The sequence below is a fragment of the Vicugna pacos genome, chromosome 12, assembly GCF_048564905.1.
Source record: "Vicugna pacos chromosome 12, VicPac4, whole genome shotgun sequence".
Classification (NCBI taxonomy): domain Eukaryota; kingdom Metazoa; phylum Chordata; class Mammalia; order Artiodactyla; family Camelidae; genus Vicugna; species Vicugna pacos.
The window spans coordinates 59,031,869-59,055,824 of NC_132998.1; the positions used below are offsets into that span (position 1 = coordinate 59,031,869).

At 46.7% G+C, this 23,956-nt stretch overlaps 1 protein-coding gene across 5 annotated transcripts in view; it reads left to right on the top strand.

Annotated features, from left to right (window-relative positions):
- GRAP2 (GRB2 related adaptor protein 2) overlaps window positions 1–23,956 on the top strand; it is a 65,746-nt gene that overhangs the window by 34,859 nt on the left and 6,931 nt on the right. For 3 of the 5 annotated variants that reach the window (XM_031671764.2, XM_031671762.2, XM_031671763.2), the window contains 3 exons: window positions 10,892–10,983; window positions 17,793–17,884; window positions 20,922–21,041. In XM_031671764.2, coding sequence (XP_031527624.1) covers window positions 10,906–10,983; window positions 17,793–17,884; window positions 20,922–21,041 — 290 coding nt within the window. In that variant the 5' untranslated portion in view covers window positions 10,892–10,905. Of the gene's footprint in view, window positions 1–3,041; window positions 3,066–10,643; window positions 10,723–10,891; window positions 10,984–17,792; window positions 17,885–20,921; window positions 21,042–23,956 lie in introns of those variants that run through there. The other 2 variants (XM_072973565.1, XM_072973564.1) reach the window with 2 other exon arrangements.

A 23,956-nucleotide genomic window follows, 5' to 3' on the forward strand; every position in this document is an offset into this window, starting at 1 on the left:
AGCGCAGTTTGCCTGCAGCAAGGCGTTTGGTTACATTTTTCATGATACCCTAGAGAACAAAATGAAGAAAGACAGATGGAGTGCTAACTACTTAACCTGGCGGGTTTGGAGTTGCTACGTGAGGAATATTGACGAACAGGTCAGTGGCAGCCTGGAGGGAGTCCTTAGGGCAGGAAACTGAGTTCAGAGAGAACCAATTTACTTGTGATCACACAACTGGTAAATGAAGGAGGCAGGATTCAAACCCAACCCTGCCTGACTCCAAAGCCCATGCTCCATTTATTATGGAATAAAGACCGAAGCTGCATTAAGTTTGCTTAGGAAAAGAGACTTGAAAGAGAGAACCAGAGGGGCGGAACGCAAGCCCATGGCCAGACGAGCTGTGATGAACTGAAGAATCTGCCAACAGGGAGGACAAAAACAAGAGGAGAGTCAGAAGGATTAAACTTGAACTTCACGTTTTGGTTCCAGAAAAAATCCCCAGCAGAAGTGGGGAGGCCTGGCCTGGCTCCTCTTCACACTGGGAAACACTTGGGGTTTCGTCGTAGTGGTTGTTGTTCAACTCCCTAACAGCTAACAAGGTGACAATTACAAAGATCTACTGTGCGGGTAAAGTCGTCAAATAGTCCTATACTGCTCAGCATGGCTCAAACCACGTCTTGCACACTGGGTTTAACTCTAGGTAATACACTTTGAGAAGAACACTGAAAAACTGCAATTCAACCTGAAGAAAATGATTAGGAGAAGGAGTCTGAGGCTGGTGGAGGACCAGGGGGGATATTTAATCTTAGACACAAGGATTTAGGACTTGTGAGCATCATCTGCTTATATGCAATCTTATTTTTCTTCTTAGGGCAAAATTCAGACTGAAAATTATAGTGAGACATTTTGGTTCGATAGAACCAATTCATCAAACTCTTAGTCTGCCCCTTCCAAGTCCACCCACCACCCCCCACCCATTCTCTATCAACTCAATTAAACAGGGAAAGACTGGACCAATATTCTGGATCACTTCCAACTTCAAGAAGCCAAGATTTAGGGCTCTGCTTGATCAGAAATGGCAATTAAAAAGAAAGAGAACTCCTTTAAACAAAGCCAGTCACAGGAGTTCCTCAGTTCAAGCAGACTCGAATTAAGACCTACATTTCCAAAAAGTCAGACTATTATAGTTATTCACTTGAGGGAAGTAATTCTCAATATCCTCCCTTCTATTGGCAGCTTTTTACGTACCTTTATGGGGCGGCTTGATCAATAAAAATGTAATTACGTGTATCTTTTCAGGGATAGACTTCTCAAATGAGGGAAAGGGAAGCTGTCACATGGCTTAATGTCCACTTTTGCAAGCTTTGAGACCAGTGAACTAAAAAAAATGACCCGCATTCCAATAATAAACGGGGGCTTGGGAATCTAAGTAAAAGTGACAAGAAGATTAAAGCAGCTGTGGTCATGCGACCATCCACTCTACCCTTTTGTGCTTTGCCCGAATAAGAGTTAAGGCAGTGCAGAGCACAGATGGTGAGAAAGAGGAGAGGGGACGCTGAGAGTATTTGTGCCATTTGTGAGTGATGTTACAGTCCTGGTGACGACAGAGCAAGAAGATGGAGGCTTTCAAATATGTGATAAATGAGCCAAGCTTTCAGCCCCCAAATCAATAAAAACAAATACGAAGCAAACAGAAGGGAAGAGAAGGAAAGCAAACAGGAAGGCACCATAAAATCCCGGTGATATATTCGAGGGGAAATCATGATGTGACTAGAAAATAGGAAGCGAACAGAAATGAAGCCTGGAGATTTGTAAAATGTCTGTCGGTCTGTCTCTTTCTCGCCCTCCACTCACATCCACCACCACTCTTCTCGTCCTTCTTACAGGGCTCATTAAATAATTTCTGACTCTAGGTGGGCATTTTTAATGCTTTGTGCATCGTTGGCTTTTGCCAGCAGGATTCGTGGTGTTTCTGCAGATGATTGTTCTTGCTTTAGGAAACAGGATAAAACGAGGAAGTGGCGAGAGAGACATCGTCTTGCAGCGGAGCGGGGCGAGAGGTACACTGCCAGCATAGGGGGGCTCTTTCTGTTTCGTTTTTGTTGTTGTTTTGTATGGATGTTTCCATGGGGCTATTTAAATAAGTGTAGAAGATCAAAAAACAAGAACATTCTAGAGACACCTTTTCTAACTAGATTCATGGTAAATTACTGATGTTTTTAAAGAGAAGGAAAAAGAAGTTGAAAAAAGCAGAACACATTGTGGGGAAAGTTGAATGTGGGAAAGGCTAGAAACGTGTGGCATCAAGAGAGAGGAAGAGGGAGGGAGAAAAAAAAAAGAGAGGGAGAGGAAGAGAAAGAAAAGGAAAAGAGAACAGCTGCTTGTAAGTTTACTAACTGAGATTGGAAACCCATGTCTGCAATTGCCTTAAAGCATATGATTGCTGGTCTGAGGTCAGCCAGGTTTTTTGCAGTCGTTGCCTCTTTGACCAAGGAGCAGTGAGCTTGAGTGTTTGCAGATAGCTGAGAATTGTTCCCGTCAATTTCTCGTCTGAAAGACAGCAGCCCAGGATGGTTCAGGGGCGCTCAGCTAGTTAGCAGCAGTTTCACTACTGTGCTGGGACCAGTGGAGGCAGCTGGATGAAGGAGAAAGCACAGCTTTTGGAGCCAGCAGACCCTTACGCTAATCTCTCACCCCGTTTTCTCCTTCATAAAATGTGAATGATAATAATAATAATAATGCATGTTGCAAAGGGTGACCATTTCTGAAGCCCTTGGCACATGGCAGGCCACGTCAATAAACGGAGCTTAGTCTTAACTGGTTCTTGTTTCTAGGCGTCGGGGAGGCTTGTTCTGTGAGCTCTCCCTGCGCGGCTGTCCAAGGGCTTCCTGTTTAAAGATAGCAACGCGGTGACTGAGCTCTGGGCCCACGGCAAGGTTTAGAAGCCATAGCAGTTTTCTGTTTCTCAGTCTTCCATTTCCCAACTTTCCTCTGGCTAGTGCTATCTTCTCTCTCTACTTACTGGATCATCTTGATTACGATGCATTGTACCTTCTGAGGACGTTGCAGCCAGGGCTCCGGTGGTAAGTAGAGAGAAACCAGAACTTGCCCAGGGTAAGTGGGGAAAATGGGCCCCATTATATGCTAAAATTTACACCTTTTAAAGAAGTCTTGACATTCTATTCTCTATTAGAAAGAATGGTAGATAGCCGAGAGGCAAAGATGCTTTGGGGAAAGACACACTAAACTGCTGAACTCCAGCAATGAGCCCAGCGTTCTACATCCTCTTCCCGAAACACCCGAGGGTGAAGATTAGCATCTCCAGTCTCAATGAAGAAACTGACACACAGAGACGTTTCTTCCTCCGGCTACCAAGTGAGCAACAGACCTGAGATTTGAAACCAAGTCACTGTTGCTGGCAGCCTCACCTTGCAGAGAGTGGCAAATTTACACTTACGCTTAAAGAAAAAGGTATTTTTCTTATAAAAAGTTTGAAGACAAATGAGATTTTATATGATGGGCTTTGAACTTAAAAAAAAAGTATGTTTTATAAGCCATACTGGTGTTGATGGGGGAAAAGTATGGTAATGAATAATCGGAAGAAGGAAAAGCAAATGACCATTTGTTTCAGCATCATTCAATTTACAAGGCAGGGGAGGGGACCTGCACAGGGACCACCTTCTGATTTGCCTCCCTCTTGTACTCCCCTCCCCTTGCCCTCCCTTCCCCAAAACAAACAAAAAAAAATGCTAAGCAGGACAAGAGGAGCTAATTAAAAAGAGGGAAGCATCCCTGAGACCAATGAAATCTCCCTAATCCACAATGACAGACAGGGACCAGCAGAAGAGCAATTTGATTAAATAAGGATCTAAGGGACTTAGAAGGACTCTCCAGTTGTGTAAAGTTTATCTGTTAGTTTTTGAAATATCTTTCTTTAGCTTCCAAACCTGGAAACCAAGTGCCTTCTAACTGGGAAGATGGTTTCCATTTGGAAAGTAGGAAAAGTAGGGGGAAAAAATCTCAGGGCAAAGCCAAAGGGTCCAGGTGGGGCTGGGGATCCAAGGTTGGATTGAACCTAAGAGGCTGGAAGATGGTCTGCAGGCGGTGCCCTGGTAGAGAGAGGTGTTAGAAGGCCGGGTGGGTACAGCCAGCCTTGGGTGGGTGGTTACAGGCTGAGCCTAAAGCAGTCCCAGACTGGGAGGGGAGCACAGCACGACCCCCCGCCACGTCTCGGATCCCACTCAGGAACCCACTACCACTTTCCACAGTGAAGCGGCTAGAGGATGAATTGTTTGGTACGGGATACACAAGCGCAGAGAGCTGGAGAAACTCTCTGATGGCCTCTATTCACAAGCCACTTCCTGGCGGCCTCCAGGACTGGCATCAGAAGATCAGCTGCCGAGGAATTATTATCCTCGGACAAGCTTCAAAGGGCACCTCTAGTCCCATGTGTTCACCCTTGCCAGCCATGCCAGGGGATTTATACATTTCTAGGGCTTAGGAGGGGGGAAACTGAGTCACCTAGGGATGAGGGAAAAATAAGAATGTCCCGTGAGCTCAAAAGCATTTAAAATGGAGGCTTTTAGAGGGTCCTAAAAATGTCAGCCAGAACTGGTTTGGCGGGGTCCATGTGCTTGTCTTTGCTTATTCTGGGTGCAATAAAAATCAGCAGTTTATACCCCGTGGAGAGAGCACCTGTGGAAACAGGCCAGGTCCTCCTAGAAGGCCCTTGAGGTCCAAAACCCAAAAAGAAATGGCCCTGCATGTCTGACTTGAGAGATCCAGATAAGCAAAGAAGTGTTGGTTGTAAATCTTTGAAAGCAGAAGCCCTTGGTGGCCACTGCCACGGCTGTCTTGGTTGTAGCTGCCATGATTCCATCTCCCACTGGCACCTGGACACAGATCCAAGTCTCCAGAGAAACCAGAAGCAGGATCTTACTAGAACAGGATTTGAGGCTCTCTATTTTAAGGGCTCCAGAGGATGAGTTAGAAGTAATTCAAGAACAGGCACAGTAAAGAAATATGTAAGCCCTGTTAAACACTGAGCGAGAAGGTTAACATTTCCAACGTGGCCAGCTGATTATAAAGGTATCCTGTGGGCGAGGATTCTGCTGGTTTAGAATAGACCAAAAATGTCACCTGAGGGCCCAAAATGAGGAAAGATCAGCTCTTCATCTCTTGGCCATGCTCAGCCTTTTTCTTTTCTTACTTCTCCTTCTCCTTCTCCTTCTCCTTCTCCTTCTTCTTCTTCTTCTTCTTTTTTAACATTCTTTTCCAGAATAGATTGGTTTGGGTCTCTAGAAGAATATTTAACCAGTGGCTAACAGATGAGTTATAGGTAGATGTCCATCCTCCACTTAGGAAATTTCAAGAAGGGCGGTCTATGACCTTCCTCAGTTTCCCACTCTTATGTCTAATGCCCAGAAAGAGATGATAAAGTCAGAAAGGCCCAACCACAGCTGTACGTTTCAGATAAAAGAAAAATACATAGTAGGGGTTTCAACACAAATCATAAACCTCGGCTCAAAAGCAAGAGTGAGGAACTAGTCATTTTGAGATGAAAGGGGACCAGCTTTCCAGGGAGCTCAGAGAGAATTTAAGCATCAGAAAATGTGTGGGAGCAGATGTCTTCCAATTCTTTTTCCATCTAAGCAATTCTGTATTTTATGGGTTTTAGACTTTTTGAAATGTTAAAGTTTAGATGCCTTAAAACGCACCAGAGACCAGGAAGACAGTTGCCAAACTGTCTATATAAAGGTTGTGGGGACTTGCGATGCATAGAAAAGTTACGAGGTGGAATCCACGGTTTGGGGTGCACCATTGCCCTCTATTGGATTAAATAAATCAGACCTTCTGTGTGCTCGTGTGTTTCACAATTTCTGGCTGAATTTGCTGAGCAGTTAGGGCACTTTTGAATGGGACATTAATTGATCCTTGTAAATGGGTCCTTCCGCCTGCTGCCCCTTCCCGGTGGAAATCAATTACAGTTATAACTCTGGTGGCAGGTCATTTATCATGTTTCCAGACACTCAACAAGCATTTGCTAAGGGCCTACGAAGCACTGACTAGGTGCTGCCGGGCATCTAAGGATAAATAACAACTGCTATTACTACTCATTTGATGCCTACTGTGTGCCAGGGTCTTTATTAACACACAACCGCCCTGTGGAGTAAGTGCGATTGCCCCCAGGTTTTGGATGAAGAAATAGGGCACTTGGGAAGTAAATGGCACATCTTAGATTCATATCAGGTTCACCTACTCCTAAGCCCTGAAGAAGTTTACAGACTGTTAGTGGAGACAGGATATAGCCAAGGACATCCGGGCCCCGGATCCATAAACTACAGCCAGTAGGTCAAATTTGACTCATCACACATTTCTGGCCACAAGGTAAGATGGTTTTTACTTTTTTGAATGGTTGGAAAAAATCAAAATAATAATTGGAATATCTTGGGGCATGTAAAATTATATGAAATTCAGGTTTCAGTGAGCATAGTTGTATCAGAACCCCAGTCCGCTTGCTTGTTTACTATTCTCTCTGGCTGCCTTCCCGGAAAACAGTGCAGGTCTGTGGTCACAGCAGACAATGTCCTGCCCTTTACAGAAAAGAGGTTGAGGACCCCTAGTCTATACTCCAAGGTGGAACGTTATATATCAGTAGAAGAGGTTTTTTTAAAAGGTGCTTGGGGTTTAAGAAAAGAGGAAACATATTTATTTAACCCACAGTGTGAGGTGCTAAGAGGGACATACAGGTGTGCCCTTTTTAAGACTCAATGCATGAAAACCCAGCCTTTAACACAGATAAATGAAAAGGTAGCTATTTGCGTAACAAATTTTTCTTTTCATTTTGCAATGGGATTCCTTTGCAGAATGAGCGTCCATCATAATAACTCTTCGAGAACATATCTATTGTGTACAGTGAGGCTTAGCTGTCATCATTTTTTCCTGGCCATGTAAGGTTTCCCACTTCCGAAACAGAACTGAGCTGACCTTGCTGATTCAACGGGGAGGACGCTGTCTGCCTTCACACTGTCTCCAAGAGAGGTTCTGCCTGACAGTAGAAAGGGTGTGGATTCCAAGCATTACTGTGTGAACTTAGAGAGCTGGTATCATTTTACACTTTTAGCTAAGCTCCTCTGGTCACTGCAGCCAAAGTTCTAAAACGTTAACTCCTCTCACTATTCTATCAATAAATAAATTAATACAAATTATGTTTGTTGCTAATAACCTGGTAAATAGGCTACAAAAAATACTTATAAAGAGCAAACAAACCAACCTACCTCCCCCACGAAACAAACAAAAAAGAATTTTTTTAAAAAGAGTAATTTTTTTTTCTTCCCAAGACATTATCTCAACTGAATGACAGCGTAAACAGGGGCAAGTTCTATAATATTCAAATTAGGGCTCCCCCCAGCAAAATAGGAAGTGTTGGCAAGATTCAGTTTGAGCCCTGGCTCCTTTCCCTGGGTCCTAAGCCTGAACCTTCGAAGAGCTTTGTGGTGTTATGCAATTGCTCTTTTTAAGAGAAGCACAAAGCGGAAGGCTTGGCTATTCATAGCCAAATTAGGAGGAGCTGAAACTGTTCAAGAAGTTTCTCTCCCGGTACCATTTTGATGGTAACTACATGTTTCTGAACATCCACTGAATCTGGCTTTCAAATGGAGGCTGTTTTACAGAGCTGTCTCCTAGCTTTTGTTTTCAGAATCCTCTGCTGTGACGTATTTTAGAAGTAGATAAGCATGCCTGACTTTTGGGGGGTTTTTTGGTGGTACAAGAAACTTCAGCGGAAATGCAAGGGCAGAGAAAACTGTGCTGGGGGTGTCCTGTGTGGAGGTGTCCAGCGGTGGGCTGTGTCCCAGGGCTGCTAATCGGTATTCCGTGCAATTCGTGAAGTGGGAGGGTGAGAGATGCAGAGGGCTGGTGAGAAGCAGGGCCGGCGCTGTGGGCAGGAGCCCTGCACAGTTCAGAGGCAGGCTTCCTGGACCCATGGCACCGTCAGAAGGGCTGGGCTGAGCAGATGGAGGCTGCTGGCAGCAGCTTGGCACCTGGATGCTGTCACTTCTCCACACTCAGGTATCACTACAGCCGTTTCTGAAGCTGATTACTGGAAGGGAAAGCATATTTAACCCACCACTGAGGCTCTCCGAAGAGGTGCCTGTCTTCATCTTCCCTGAGGTCAGAAGCACTGTAACTGCAAAGAGCAGTGAGAAGGCTCCACCGCGTTGAGTTCTTGAGGCCGCTGAACTCTCTCTCTCTCTCTCTCTCACACCCCCCACCTCTTTTCTCTCTTGGAATTGTTGCTACCATGTTTTTGGCTCCATCACTTACTTCTTTTCTTTTCCAGTTGCTGTGGTGGTGGGTACAGGGTTTTCTTTTTTCCCTGGTGGTAATTTTTAACTTTTCAAAATTAAAACTAATGAACATAGAGGAGTAGGATGTAAATTTCCATGCATTTTTATGATCAAATAGAAGACCAGCCCCTGGGGCTGGCACATTTACTGTTCTCTGCTATTAGAGAAGCAGAGAATGGTAAATTCGAGGGAAGAATTTGCAAAGCCCCCTGCAATTTGAACGAAAACAGAGCGTCCCCCACGCCACCCTGAACACTTCCCTCCTACCAAACAGCATCTGAACAGATTTCATTTTACAAATGGAAGTGGGACACAAACAAATTTTTTCAAAGTGATTGCACAAAGAGTGAACCTGTTTAATTGGGTTTCTGCAACCCAGGATTAACATTATAAGCTGGGGAGCTCTGTGATGTGCCTCTGCGGTTGGCTTTACCACCCCACCCGCCTCCTGGGGGAAGGTAGAGGAAAGTGCCACTCTTCAGAAGCAGTTTGACTTCTGCCACAGCCTTCTCACTGGGTGACTTACAGCCAGCCTGCACCCAGCACCCAGGCCTGATCTGAGTTACATGTAATGTCGGAAAGATCTTCCCAAGCTCAAGGTCGTATCTAGAGCAAGCCTTGGATTTTTTTTTCCATCTCTAATGTATGTGACTTTCTAATATGCTTAGCACTTGCCCTCCCCTTGTCTCCATCCTGCTTATTAAGGTAAATTTGCATAGAAATGGGATCTTGGTTTTCAGGACCATTCACCTGACACTTGATCTCCTGATGTGACCAGTGTCTGCTGTTGATACCATGAGGGTGACCCACAGAAGCCCATCTTCCTGCAAACTAGAGGGAAGGCTTTAATTAGGGGAAGCTTTGCACGTTAAAGTAATGGGGTGAATCAAATCAGCAGAGGCATTTCACAGTCACTCAGGAGGGCAGAGTACTCCTTCCTGTTGAGTGGGTCATCCTAGGGCACAAAAATTTTAATTTGCCTTAGATGGACAGATCTTGAAGAAAGTGCACCAAATATATGTGGGTTTTTTTCATTTGGAAATAATTTTTGGCTGGTGATAAAGCTCAGACAAGGGGCTGTGACATTTTACTTTGGCTCCTGAAATATTTTTTGCTTAAGATCCATCTTTGGGACTGGTAATATTCAGCTCTACAAATTGCCTTTGGAAGACCAAGCGAATGTGGCGAATCAGAGGAACCAGCCTCTTGCTATCACCACTGCTGCAGTCGGCTCTAATCCTCCGGTTGCTGCGTGCTGCACCCTCCCACTGGCCACTACCCTCCTTATTTACCTAAATTTTGTCACCTGGGCAGAAGTTCCCACTGAGAGGACAACTGTGGTCCCAGTTCACCGGTCACTGAAAGTCAAGTAGATTTAAGGGTTATTAACCTGAAGGGTTTCAGACTTAGGCAAATTTTGCAAAACAGAAATGCCAAACAACAGCTTTCAAGACGGTGTCCTGACAGTGAGCAGAGAACCAAAGAATTGGAGGGTCATGGAGAATAAATATCAAATTTCAATGAGAAAAGTTTCTAGATGATGGGAGAAATCAGAAGAATATTTTTGCTGCTTTTGGCCAGGCTACCTTTGTTGAGGATAAATTCATTCCATAAAATTATTCTAAAATATAAATGCTACTTAGCTCTATCTTGTATAACATTTTGCATCTGTCATTTAGTTTAATCTTATGTCCTTATTCATTGAGCATTATGATCCTCCTTTCACACATAAGGAAACTGAGACTCCAAGAGATTTCGTTACTTGCAGGAGGCACACAGCTATTCGCCAGCAACACCTGGCCTCTGCTCTCTTTCTACTAAATCCCACTGTCTCCAAAAAAACAGCTATATTTCATTTGTAGGTTTACTTATTTATCTTTACACAGGTCTCATGTATTACTAGGAGGGACCAATATTTTAACTCAATTGAAGTATTAAAACGGAAATTTCCAAAATGTACTTGGTCGTCACCATAATAATAAAAGAAAGAATCTAACTAATTGAGTCTCTCAACTCTAAAACCAGCGTGCTTTCTACTCCCAAGCCGTGCAGAAGGATGCTGCGTTCCCCACTGACCGCTGCTGTCTGGTTCTCTTAAATGGTTCAGATGTAAAAGAGAAAATGGCATCTGTCTAATTAACGCTGCCTGGTTAAATACAGCTGCTAAGGGACGGCCTCAGGACAGTGTTTACCGAACAGTCTTTCCAATCCCTCGGGCCCCAAGTTAGAGATGATAGTCAGTCTTCCGTCCTTATCAACCGGAAACAGAGATGCCCCAGAAATGGTTACAGGCCAGGACAGCAAACGAAGAAAGGAGAGGGGAAAGGCGGTCGCTGGTCTTCACTCCCTGCTCCTGGCATCTGGGGATTCAGAGGATGATGCTGGAAAGCAGGTCCTAGAGGCTCTGGGAGCTCTTGTGGAAAACAAAAGCCCTCACGCTGCTCCCACACCTCCCTCCCCAGCTGGAGACTTTTGAGGGCTCCCCTACCAGCCCGCTGGCACTGGCTCTGCCGCCCCCCTCCTGCCAGAAAGGCACAATGACCACATTATTTCTCTTCCAGCTTCACGGTACAACATGGAAGCCATTGCCAAATTTGATTTCATCGCCTCAGGTGAGGATGAACTGAGCTTTCACGCCGGAGATGTTCTGAAGGTAGGTGATGTGGGGCCCCGGGGAGCCTGACAGAGTTTAGGTGTCTCTGGTCTGGTCACTGAGTCAATCTCACAATCCATGCCTTTGTTTCTCAAGAAATATATACAGTTCCTTTCAAAGAAGTTCACCTCAATCAAAAGGCTTCCTTCTGAGCACCTGGGCACCAGCTACCAGCCTGGGTGATGGAAATCCGCTTGGCACAAGCCAGCATCCTTGCCCTGAGATGCTTGTGGCCTGGAGGGGGAACAAACCTGCCCAGAGGGCTGTCATAGATGTTCTCATCCACACATTCAGGAGCAAGGGTTGGGGGACAAGTGACCCCAGCTTGAAAGATGGGGTTGTAGGACTGGGTGGCACTGTCAGTTGTCAGAGAATGCAAGAAGGTGGGCTGGGCTCTTGGCTAAAGCTCAGAGATGAGTGAGCCCAGGCGGAACTCGGTCCGCGTTGTGATGCCGGGCACGGCTGGAACTTACAAGAGGGAGGTGTGGGTGGGGACAGCCTGGAGAGGCAGTTGAGAGTTGAGACTCAGGTCTACAAAGGCCATGCACACCTGGCCAACTCAGGGGCTTCTTAAAACTTGTCTTACGGCCATGCTTGAGTTGTAGCGGCCACTCGCCAAGCTGAAGAGGGCTTGGACTTCTCCCCCGCTTCCTGCACCACAGTTACAGACCCCGCCTCTGAGCCCCTGTTTTGTGCCAAAAAGCACAAGGCCTTCAAGAGGCCACTGGGGAACCAAGGCACCAATGCCCTTCTCCTGGCTTCGGAACACCTCAGATATCCTGATCCCAGGTCCTCTGCAGTCCACGTGGGCCTTCTCAGACCGCCCAGTGTCGCTGAGGCCACCGTTGTCCTTCCACTAAGATAAACGCCTGCTCTAGGAAGGACCCAGTCAGTATGCAAGACGATGATTCCAAAGGTGTCTGCAGAGCACGAACCAGGCAGAAGGACGATTTGGATTTGAACCCCCCAGTATTTATCCCCCTAACTGCTCTCACCGTGCAAGACCTAGTAAGGCAGCTGCAAAGAGTATGCCTTCAATGTCGAGCTTCTCGAGGTCAAAACTGTTCCTGGGGCTGCTGACCCAGGAAAATGTGACCTTCACTTCTTTGGGATCTTACCAAGGTCACAGAGGGCTATGCAACACGGTGAGCAGTCCCTCCCTTCCCTGTGGGGGAACTGTGACCATGTGAGTATTGACATTCTAGAGTGTTCTCACCCAAAGGAAGCCCAAAGAAGGGGACAACTCCCACCCCTCAGCTCCCATTTCAAACAGAACCTACTCTCTTGCTTAAAATTTCCCTATTCCCCAGAAAAGTAAAAAGAAATGAAAAACTCTCCTCAACTCTGCTTTTCAGTCCAGCTCCTGTTTCTTTCCTCTCCTTCCCTGCCAGTGCTGGGAAGGATTCTCTGTGCTAAATGTCTCCACTTCCTCACTTCCCATTCATTCCACTGGAACCCTCTGGAATCTGTCTTTTACCCTCAACACTCCCTTAAAGACCAGCAGTGATCTCCTTAGTGTGGAATATAAGGACCCTACTTAAATGCCTGCAGGATCAGACCCTGCTCACTGTCCCTCTCCTGCAGCTGAAGGGAGCCCTGTCTGACACCCAAACACCTTATGCTGCTCTGAAAGTTTTTATTTCATTGTATCCCTTTCTTCACTGGAGAGGAATCTGACACGTGTACAAAGGAGCATGGACTTTGGGGCCAGATAAATCTGAGTTTGAGTCCCAGCTTAGTAGCTGTGTGGCCTTGGGTCAGTCACTCGCCCCCTCTGAGCTTCAGTGTCTTTATAAGTGGAGGCCATATGTATCTTACAGGCTTGTGGAAAGGATTAGAGGTAGTAAATAGCCCCAGCCCAAAGTGGATGTTCAAAAATGATCTCCGCATTGTCAGTGTCACCCATTCCCACTGTCTCTGACTGTTAAAACTACTGCCATAGCTTGCCCTTGACTGACTTCATCGCCTCCCATCTCTTCCTCCTTCATCCTACAAACTAGTCCCAGAAGAGGCTTTCTAGAAGACAAACCAGATCGTATTATGTCCTTACTCAAAAGCATTCAGTGGTTCCCCATTACCAGTTGATTGAAGTCTAAACCCTACGGCCCCAAACTACTGCCCAACCACATCGTGCTGGTTTGCATGAACACGTACACGTACACGTACGTACACACATACGCACGCACACACATGCACATTTCTGTGTATGAAATGCCCCAGGTCACACTGCATATACCCACCGTCCTTTCCAGGCTCTCCCTCATACTCTGAATGCCCTTCTGCACACAGACATTTGACCACCTCTGCCCAGGAACTCTCACTAATACTCCCCTCTCCCAACCACCCCTCCTGACCATACCTCTTTAGCTCCTCCACAGCATTTCACACAAACTCCATTCAAGGCGCTTACGATCTGGCCTCACATGACAGTAATTTACCAGCAGGCCCAGCTTCCAAGCTCTCTGCATCCCGAGCAGCCACCTCTCGCTGCTGCCTGACCCCGTGTGATCCTGATTGTCTGCTTACGTGGTGGCTCCTCCACCCCCAAGAGGTCTGTACAGGTCGGGGCTGGGTCTGACTCAGTGTCCAGAGCAGCAGAAGGGGGATAAATATTTGATGAATGAGTGAGTGGGTGAGCCCTCCACTGGTCTGAGAGCAGATCCTTGCGGGTTTGTCTTTGTATCTTCCCAGCATCTAACCCAAGTCGGGGCCTCAGACGGGGGCTTGGTATGCCTTCCTTGAATTGTTAAACTGCGCTTCTACACATTTAGAATTCCATCAGAAGGCCAAAGCCCTCCTTCTTTTAAAATTCTGTCCCTTGTAGCCACTGTAAAGACGAAAGTGGAGAGGGGCATGTTGGCTGAGCCTCCGGGGAGGTCTGTATCGTGGTGGTAGACATGCTCTGTCCGCTCCCTCCTCCAGAGATAGGTAACGAGCCCCAGGAGGCTCACAGCTGTTTTCAAGGCCAGCTCTTGACTGCCCGGGCAGTTCACTCCCGGAATGCTCTTTCGTGGTTGGCCTTTAGTGCTGAAAGACTAAACAGCCTTTGTCATTAGAAGGTACAAAACAAACTGACTAGCTCACTGCCAAACCACCCCCTCCAGACTGTGAGTTCCCAAGGGTGAAGGCCCCAGCTCCTTCCTCTCTCTGTTCCCAGCACCTAACTGCAAACAGTAGGTGCTCACTAGATGCCAATCCCAGAATGGTGAGCCAGACAGTGGACAGGGAACTCCTGCCAAATTACTTGCTCCCGTGTCTCCTGTGAGAAAAACATTTAAAAAGTCAAGAGTTGGATGTTTCGTGTCCATGTCACAACTTCTGGCCCCGCAGCTGCTCCCCGCACCAGACTTAGATTTCCCACTAGAATTTGCCAGTCGATATTAAAAAGAAAGCCTCTCAACCCAGCCCATCTCTGTCTGCTTCTGTAATGCATCTAAACTTCTTCCCACTAAAATAGCAACTAAGGGGCACTAAGAGTTAATCCTACGTAATTAACTCCTTCAGCACTTCAGATTTCTGCTCTGCCTCTAAGAGCTGTAATTTCATCCAGTTTTAAAATTCTTCCAACCGTACATTTTGTCCTCTTCCCACGTCTAACTTATTCTCAGGCCATGTAACCCAGAAAATGATTTCTGGTAGGCAACATTGTAAGAATTAAGTTACAGCAAAGTTAAGGGTAAAACCTCACATGTTTGGGCTGAGCCCCTTGCCCAGGTTTACACGATGGGGACAAGAGATAGGGGAACGGGGTGGGGGGGATGGAAAGATAAGACGAACAGGAAGCATGGCTCCGGGCCAACAACGGCAGGAGGAAACCACCTCCCCCCAAAGATTCTTCTTTGCAGAAAATGAGATTTTTTTAAAAGACCTTGCCTTCTATGCACCATAAAAAGCCTATAAATTCACCTCTCTGGGAACACAATCTCAGGCAGACCGAGCAGCAGGTGGTGGGGGAAAGTGGCTTGTATAGTGGGATAATCTTTCAGTTGCTGGAGGAGGTAGATGGGTGTGAACCACCATTCCTAAAATTACAGCCAATTTCAGGTCAGAGCACTAAGTGCAAAGTATGGTTCCTGCCACGATGAGCCAATTTCCAAATGGCCTCTTCTACCTCATCCCTGTACACCTTCGTATTTGACGTTTGCTACCCAAGCCAAACGTCGCCTTCCTGTGTGACGGGAGAAAGGAATTCCAAAGTCTTTAAATTCAGGGGAGAGGGCATGGAGCAAAATGCCCTTGTGTTCTTTATGTGAAGACCAGACACTGGTGCGGAGTTTCCTAACTCTTCTTTTGACCTAGATTTCCTGCCTCCCCCACCCACCACCCCCCTCAGCACACACATACCCACGCGTCCTTGGCGAGACCAACAGTCACATTTGATGTTAGAAACTATAAAGTTTTCTTTTCTCAGCAATTCTAGAACTCAAATATGGGACACACTTTTATTTCTTCAGAACAAATGATTGAATTCAAAACATACACATATAACACTTTAGAGAACTTATAAACCCTTCCGTGTCCTTCAGAACTGGAGTTCTCCCTCATAAGAATATCATCTTTTACAGAATTATATTCTTGAAAAAAAAAAACGGTGCATAATCTCTGAAGGACTTCCAGATACCAGGGCTTACTTGATCCTCGGGTCGGCTCCGTGAGGTGCTGGCTAGTTTTTATTGCCCCCATTTTGCAGATGGAAATTGACTCGTCAAAGGTCATCCACTTAGTGACAGAGACAAGCTAGGACCTAAGCCTCCTCATTCCCAAACTAAAAGTCCCCCTTCTTCCACCTCAGGTGTGACATTAGAAATAGGTCATCACTGCTTCTCAATTACTTAGCTCTCTTCAATTCTCTTCCCAAACTCTGGGACAGAGAAAAACTTGTGGTTTCAACTCCACCAATTTCAAGTGACTGCAGGATCCCAAACTCCAGCCACAACCTCTCCATCAAGTCCAGACACACACCTCCAACTGCTCACAGAGTTTTCCTCCTCAGACCTCCCAGGGGCAACTTGATTCACCCACACGCGGTCTGAAGTCCAGGAGTTTTCCCTCAGACCTGCTCCTCCTCCTGTGTTTTCTATTTTAGTAAAGGTATCACCACCCAATCCGTCTCCCAAGCCAGAAATCCGGAGCCATCCCAGAATCCCCCTTCTCCCTTAGCTCCGCCAGCCGTAACGAAATCCTGCCATTTGTGCCTCCTGATTCCTCTGGAATATGTCCTCACCTCTTCTTAGCCCAGAGCCCCTCCATCTCTTCCCCGGATGGCTACACATCTCTCTCCGACACCTCTTTCTCCCATGACTTGACCCCTCAATCCAACATCATGCTCTGAGACAGCACGCCTTTCTTCACTCTGGTTCTTACTGTGCTATTTCCCTGCTGAAAATCCTTTAATGCCTCTTCATAAATTTCGAGGTAAAAATTTAGAATTTTCAACATAGACCACAAAGCCCTGTGCCCCTGGTTTCTCTTGTCTCTGGTCCTGGGGTCACAATCTAAACTCCCGCTAGACTGAGGCGTTTCGTCCCCAGAACGTCCTCACTTCCTCGTGCCCCAGAAGAAGTTCTTTTGCCCTCAGACTTCACCTGGGTAACTCCTTTCATTACCTGGGAAGCCCAGATGGCCTTTCCTCCAGGTGATCTTTCTTATCCGTCTTCTGTTTTCCCTGTTATCATCACACTCCCATCAGTTAACCCATTTTCAGCTACAAGAAACAGAAACTAAAAATGGCTTAAACAATAACAAAGATTTATAATTTCTCATGCAAATTCCAGTAGTCAGAGGGCTCCTGGGTGGCTCTTCAGGGGTTCCATGGCATCATCAAGATCCTTCTCATCTTTTTGCTCTACCATCTTCATTTTGAATTATTATTTGAGTCTATGCTACATACTTTAGAAAAATTCTTGGGGTCAGAGGATGCAGTGAATATTCATCTTTTAACGGTAAACGATTTTCTGAAATAACCAGAAACCACATAGAGCTAAGTCTGGAGAGTCATATGAGTAATCCAGGCAGGTGATAACATTTGAGGTCATGGTCAAGGTAAGACTATATAGTAATGAGGCAGCAATTCTGGTTTTGCCTATGATCTGGCTCTAAAAGCAAGTTTAGAAAAGGCATTCCAAATGTCTTGAGTTATGTCCAAACTGTTTGTGAAACACATGGGGTGTGAAAGCCAAGAGTTGTGTTTTCATTCTTCTTTTTTTTTTTAATTTTCCTTGTTGGGGATAATTAGGTTTATTTATTTATTTAATGGAAGTACTGGGGATTGGACCCAGGGCCTCGTGCATGCTTAGCGCGTGCTCTACCGCTGAGCTATACCCTCCCCCCACCAAGAGTGAATATTTTCAAAGCTAGCCCCTACTCGGATGTTTAAGTTTTAATTTGCTAGTTTTAAAAAAAAACTTAAGAACAAATTGAAATTGTAAAAGATTCCTAGTTGCCTGGCAGAGAGGAGAAAGTCACAGAGTAGCCGATCCTTCCTTCTCACCATCCGCCTAGATAAAGGGCCTAAGGTGCTAAGATCCAGGACACGAATCTCCAAAATAGGAGAAGGGGGGGTCAGGGAAGCCCCTGAGCACTGAGTCTGGGGGGCCACGTCAGGATGGGGTCACGTAAGTGGATGGCCCAAATGGGCAAAAAGAGCTTGGGGTCAAGAGAAGCCAAATCCCAAAGGTAGACCCGCTGCTCCGGCCCTTGAGCAGCTAAGTGGTTCCTTTGTCTTGTTTTCTTCTAAATCCCAAAGGGCACCCTGCACCCTGCAGCCCCTTTCTCCTGCTTCTTGGTGTCCTTCCTTCTCTTCAATGTAGATCTTAAGTAACCAAGAGGAGTGGTTCAAGGCGGAGCTTGGGAGCCAAGAAGGATACGTGCCCAAGAATTTTATAGACATCGAGTTTCCTGAGTAAGTATTTCCAGCCTGCTGAGATGGGCCTACCCACACACACTCCCCTTACTTTTTCAGCAGTCACTAAAATTACCCACGCACAGCCGAGATGCTGTCAAAAATGGTTGCCTCTGGAGAGGGAACCACGCAGCTGAAGGCCACAGGTGGGAGGGAGACTTGCATTTCACTGCATTCTCTCCCGAATTTTATACCATGTGCAAGTATCGCTATTTTAAGTTTATAAACTAAAATTATCTATAATCATAGCCACAGGGTTTCCAAGAATTCCAGTAGGGGGCGCTGTCGGCCACCCCACTTCCGCAGCTGCTCCTTCGGGGGTTCTTCTCTCTTGTCTCCCAACCCAGACTCCGTCCCAACCAGGATAACGAACAGCCCTGGGCCTTCCTGAAACCATGCTCACGCCAGTGAAAGAAGTCGGGGAAACTCCCTTCGTAAAGAGGAAACGAAAAATTGAGATTGGGTCTCGTGCATCTCAAGAATTGACCACAAGGGTTAGATAGAAATCTAATCTTGTCTGACAGTCAGGGTCTAGCCAAAGAGCAAAGGCTTGTTGGAAAACCTTTGTTGGTGATCCTGGTGAGGCACAGCGGTACCGCTCCCAGGGCACCAGCACTGACCGCTGAGCCTGAAGGTGCCCACTGACCTCAGCGGGGCCCTTGATGCTGCCCGGTACCTTCCGGGTGACCGTGTCACACCTGCAGCCCTCCCCACCACACTCCCAGCTGATGCCTCGCTTCCAGCATAGTTGCAGGCCCCCAGAAAAGCCCCACTACCCCACCCCGACCTGACTCACTGCATCCACCCACATCCTGCAACCTCTGAGACTCTGCCTTTCCTGCAGCTGTTAGGAAAGAAGCATCTGTGCTTCTAGCCAAAGTTCTCCCCTCTCTCCCGCATCAACTTTCTTGCCTTCTCTGCTGGACCATTCCCGTCAGCAAGCAAAGATGCTGCAATTTCTCCCATCTTACCAAAAAAACAAAAACTAAGCCAAATAACAAAACTCTTGATCCCAAATCCCCTTCCAGCTACCCCTCCACTTCTTCAAAAGAACTGTGACATTCGCTGTCTCTAACCCTCCTTCTCCCGTTCTCTCCGGAGCCCCCACGACTCCTTGGAAACCTTTTGATCAAGATCACAGTGAACCGCTGGTCCCCGTGTTCGATTGTTGGCCACCATCTCAGCACAATTTGACGTGGGGAATCTTTCCCTCCTGTGGAAACACTTTCCTCATTTGGCTTCCGGGACATCCTCCCTCCTGGTTCTCCCGCCTTCTCCTTTAGGGTTAGAATGTCCCCTCCCAGGGAGGCCCTCCCCGTCACCAGATTTTAAATTACTCCCCCCTCCCCATATCTCCTCTGTTTTCATGTTCTCCACAGCACTGACATCACCTGACACACTCTGTATTCTAATCATTTTGCTGTTTGTGGTGTGTCTCCCCACACCCGCTAGGATGTAAGTTGCACAAGGATTCTTATCGGTTCCGCTCATCACTGTACCCCCAGGGCCCAGAAGGGGGCCCAGCACAAAATAGATGTTTAATAAAAGCTGTTAAATGACTGAATGAACAGCTTTGGAGTAATAAGATAATGTGAAACCCTGGCATTTCATTTCATATGTCGTGTGTGTGGACATTTTTGCAAGTCTTGAAAGACATCACTTATCAAATTCCTGTTGGAGGACAAGTGTGTGTTTTCTAAACAGTCCCCTCACTGCCTGCTGCCTGAGATATTGCCTCTGAGGACGGCTGCTGGGGAGGGGGCACCCTTCATTTCCCCTCCCCATCACGTTTCCTACGTTTCCTGCGGTGGCCGCTTGTCAGCCATGTAGGTTTGTATGGCAAATTCTCTGGCAGGATCTCCAGGCAGATGACATCAGAAACCCTCTGTTTCCTGCACCTCAAAGCCCAGCCACCCTTCCCCTGCAGCCCCAGGTCTGGAATAAGGACATCCCTTCCACCTTCCCTGTCTGTTCAGTTCCTAAACTCCAGACAGCACAGGGAATTGCTCACAAAGGAATCCAAAGCGTGGCCTTTGGACGTTCCCCTTAAAGGGACACCCATACTAGCCTTCCAGGGGCAGCAGTTAGGGCAGGCACCTTGCAGGAAAGGGGCGCTGCCCCACCTTTGGCCTTGGAGTGATTGCCAGCATGTGCTCTGCTTTTCTACGGTTCAGAGAGGTTTCCGGCCTCCTGCCCTGCGGTTCCAGCCACTGTTTGTCTTGCCCCCCGGGCCTTCTTCATAAGCGCCATGCTGCCTGCAGCAACGCTTCCAAAGGCTGCCACCCTGGTTGCTTCCCTGAAAGACAGTTTCTCCTCAGTTTCTTCTTTTCTACAGTAAAGAAGATTTTCCAGCCTGGCTTTCTGGGGAGGGCCCAGAAGCAGGCTGTGTGGACATCTCTGTCTGGCTGCTGCCAGCCTCACTCATTTCCAAGTGTGCGTGCGGGCCTCCCTGGGTGTCCTGCAGCCTCTGCCTAGCACAGAGCAAAGCCGACCTGCCCCAGGCCACCCAAGGACCCTGGGCTATAACCCTCCTTCCCAGCCACTGAGGTCTCAGCCTGGGAGCCAGTGCCCAAGGCCCTGCCCGGCTCCAGCCCAATTGCCCCAGTTCCCAAAGGGGTCCCTGCCTCCTGGCATCTTGTCTGTGCCTGCAGTTCTTTTCTGGAGATATTCCTCTCCAAGCTGCCGCAGGCTGCCGCTCCCTGCAGGGAGTCACTCCCACGCTGTCCCATTTTGGAGCAGTGGCACATTTCCATGATTCAGGATTTCCAAGCCAGAGAGACACTTCTGTGGGGGACCAGGGGGGGAGGGGGCGCAGTACAGAGCAAGGTGGGTGCATCAAGGGGAACCCTAGCCTCGCCCGCCAACTGCTGGAGCGTTTGTTTGGTTTCAAAAGCTCCTGGCCCCTCTTTGATCTCTCTCTGCTCTCTGCTGAGCATAGTCCCCTACCTCTCTCCCTGTGGATCATCTCTCCCCGTCTTCCCCCACACCATCACTCTGGCTTCTCACCAAGATCCTCTGCTTTTATCTCACCTGCTAGATGGTTTCACGAAGGCCTCTCGCGACACCAGGCAGAGAACTTGCTGATGGGCAAGGCGGTCGGTTTCTTCATCATCCGGGCCAGCCAGAGCTCCCCAGGGGACTTCTCCATATCTGTCAGGTACTGGCCATTCCTGACTCCACCGTGACCCACACCGCCCTCTTGAAAAGACCTTTGACTTCAGGAACCTGGCAGCCAAGAGGCCCAAGCATCTTATCAACTGTGATGCTACCATTTCCTTCCCGTAACTCATGTACATGACTCCTTAGTTTGTGGCCCAAATTACATGTACATTCATTCCTCTGCCTCCCTCTCCAGCCCAGGTGCTTCTGGAAGGACAGGATTTTTATCTACTATCTTTGTACCTTTTACAGAGCCTTGCACCCCGTAGGTGCTAGATGAATATCTGTGGAAGGCAAGGGAAGGGAGAAGGAAAAGAGAGTTCCTAATTGTCCACATCCATCTTGAGGTTGAGATCTTAACCTTTTCTTTTACCACTGATGTTTGTCTAAGGAAGGGTCTGAAAAAAATCAAAACCCCGAGTTCCCGCTGCAGGTCACAACTGCAGTTGTGGGTAGTTGTACAAAAAGGCCACCTCCAAGCCCTGTAAAACCACCAAACGGGCAGCAGCCGGAGGCCTGGGGTTGGGGGCTGTGACAGCAAAGTCTGGCTCCTGTGCAGCCCCGGGGAGGAAATGACTCAGTGCAGGCTTGAAACATGACACAGCCCCCACGCAGAAGCCCCAAGTCTGAACACATGGTGTGTGGTCAGCATGTTGGGGATCGCAAGTCACACATCAGACTTGGTGACCACACGTGAAAGTGCAAGAATTAAAGCCGATCGTAGTCTAGGAGGAGGCCCGACAACCTGTACAGTGAGGCCTTACTGTCAACTTACCCGACCAGAAATGCCGGTCCGCGTGATGCCATAGCATTTGAAAGACATGCAGCCTTAGTGCTTTAAATTCATAAATCCAATCTCGGGTAATCAGCTGAGTCCAGTTTGCTATTTAGAAAGAAAGGGTATCTTGAGGAATAGATAGGAAGGACTTAAAAATAATAGGTCAACCATTTGTATGCATATGTGCCCCTGCCGGGCTCAAGAAGAGCTTGGGCTCCAGAGCACTGCCCTTGCAGCCAGGCTTAAACTTCTAATTTTCCTTCACTGAAGTGTTCTTTTTCATGACTTGGGCAATAGTAAGTTTTAGCTCAGGCCAATACTGATGTATCACAAATTCTAAACTTACTAGATCTGAATTAATGAAATTTGGTTCTATTAATAAATCTTACAAGTCAAACCAATTTCTTAAGGCCACAATTAGAGGCAAGAGCCAAGCAGATTGTTAGACTGAAAGGCATCTCTTGGTGCCTTTGGTCTGCATGATGTTGATTCTGGCTTTTTCGATTAGGAATTAGGATTTATATTTCCTTCATTAAATTGAATTTCATAAGGGTGGAGGGTATAGCTCAGTGATAGAGCACATGCTTAGCATGCACAAGGTCCTGGGTTCAATCCCTAATACCTCCACTTAAATAAATAAATAAACCTAATTATGCCCCCCCCAAAAAAAGTTTTTTTAAGTTTTAAAAAAAATTGAATTCTACAAAAAAAAGAACAGTCTTGACTTCTGCCAGTCTTCCCCTACTGTTGAGGCAATGTAGCTTTTTGTGATGGTGATTATTACCATAAACAGAATTACATTACTTCTTCTGTAGGAATGTAGTATAATATATTCCAAAGCAAAATTATTTTTTGTTTACTTATACATCTGCTTTCTGTCATGGATGTAGATAATTAAGAGCTAAGTATAGCTCTATCATTTTTTAAAGGTTTGAAATATTTAGACTTTAGAACCTGGAGCCCTGAGTTACATCCTTTCCTCTGCCCCTCTCAGAATTTGAGACAGTGGTCCAGCCACTCTCTCTCCATCGCCCAGATGACCATCTGCAGCCCTGACATCCATCCTCGCAGCACAGGAGAGAGAAAGGGTTAATGTTTCTCATTCTGTGTTCTTTGACTAAGAGGTGGTAGATGAATAATTGTATCACAAGAATGCTTCCTCCTCCTCACCCAGATGTGAGGAGTGATGACTGAGTTGAGCCACATGGTGTTGGAGTGAAGAAAGCTTATTTGAGTGGCCACAACCGAAAGGGGAAGAGAAGGCGATGATCACAAAGCTTTGGTGATATCCCTGAGTTGGTCAAGCAGACATCACTGTCTGGGTTCACCTGGCTGTGAGCAGAGCCCAGCACATAAGAGGAGAATGAAGATCAGAATTCCTGTCCTCTCTGAACACGGACCACTAAATCCATCCCTAAGAAAGAGGAATCTTTACTCTCAAGCATGCTTTAAATTTTTGACCTTTCTGCTGGATTGGACAACTGGTACCATTAACACAAGTTTATATGTAGATATAAATGTATGTTCGTTTGACCAAAAAAAAAAAAAAAAAAAGACCTTGACATCCGAAAGAGAATGACTTTGTGGTGGAGAAAGCCTGGAGCTATTATTAAAAGGCCAGTCCTCCCTTTCCAGTGAATACAATTCAATTTCTCCAACCCTGGTACAAACATGTCCCATCACTTGTGAGTCCAGCTGGTGTCAAGGGTGCTGATCTAAAAGAAGTTAGCATGAAAATAATTAATAATAATAATAGCAAAAAAAATAAAAGATGTTAGCATGTGTGCATGGTGTGACAGGCCCAGCTCACTAGACTAGAAACAGAGAGCCGGGATTCTTGCCTCAGCCCTGCCACTCACTCACCGTGACCTTGACCGAGGCCCTCCACCTCTCTGAGCCTCAGCACATTTTTTTCCCAAAAGCTCAAAATACTTTGTAACCTTACTTATGCGAAACAAGAGATCCCCATTATGTACAGAACAAAGTGTGACAAATTTCTCTGGTAGTTTACGGGCTTAAAAGAGCTGGTTCAAACTATTTCTGTTAAGAGAAAGGTAACAAGGGCATGAAAAACTCCTCCCCTCTAGTCTTGGCAGAGTCCTTAGCCTAGTAAGGTTTCAGCAGTTGCCATGTTT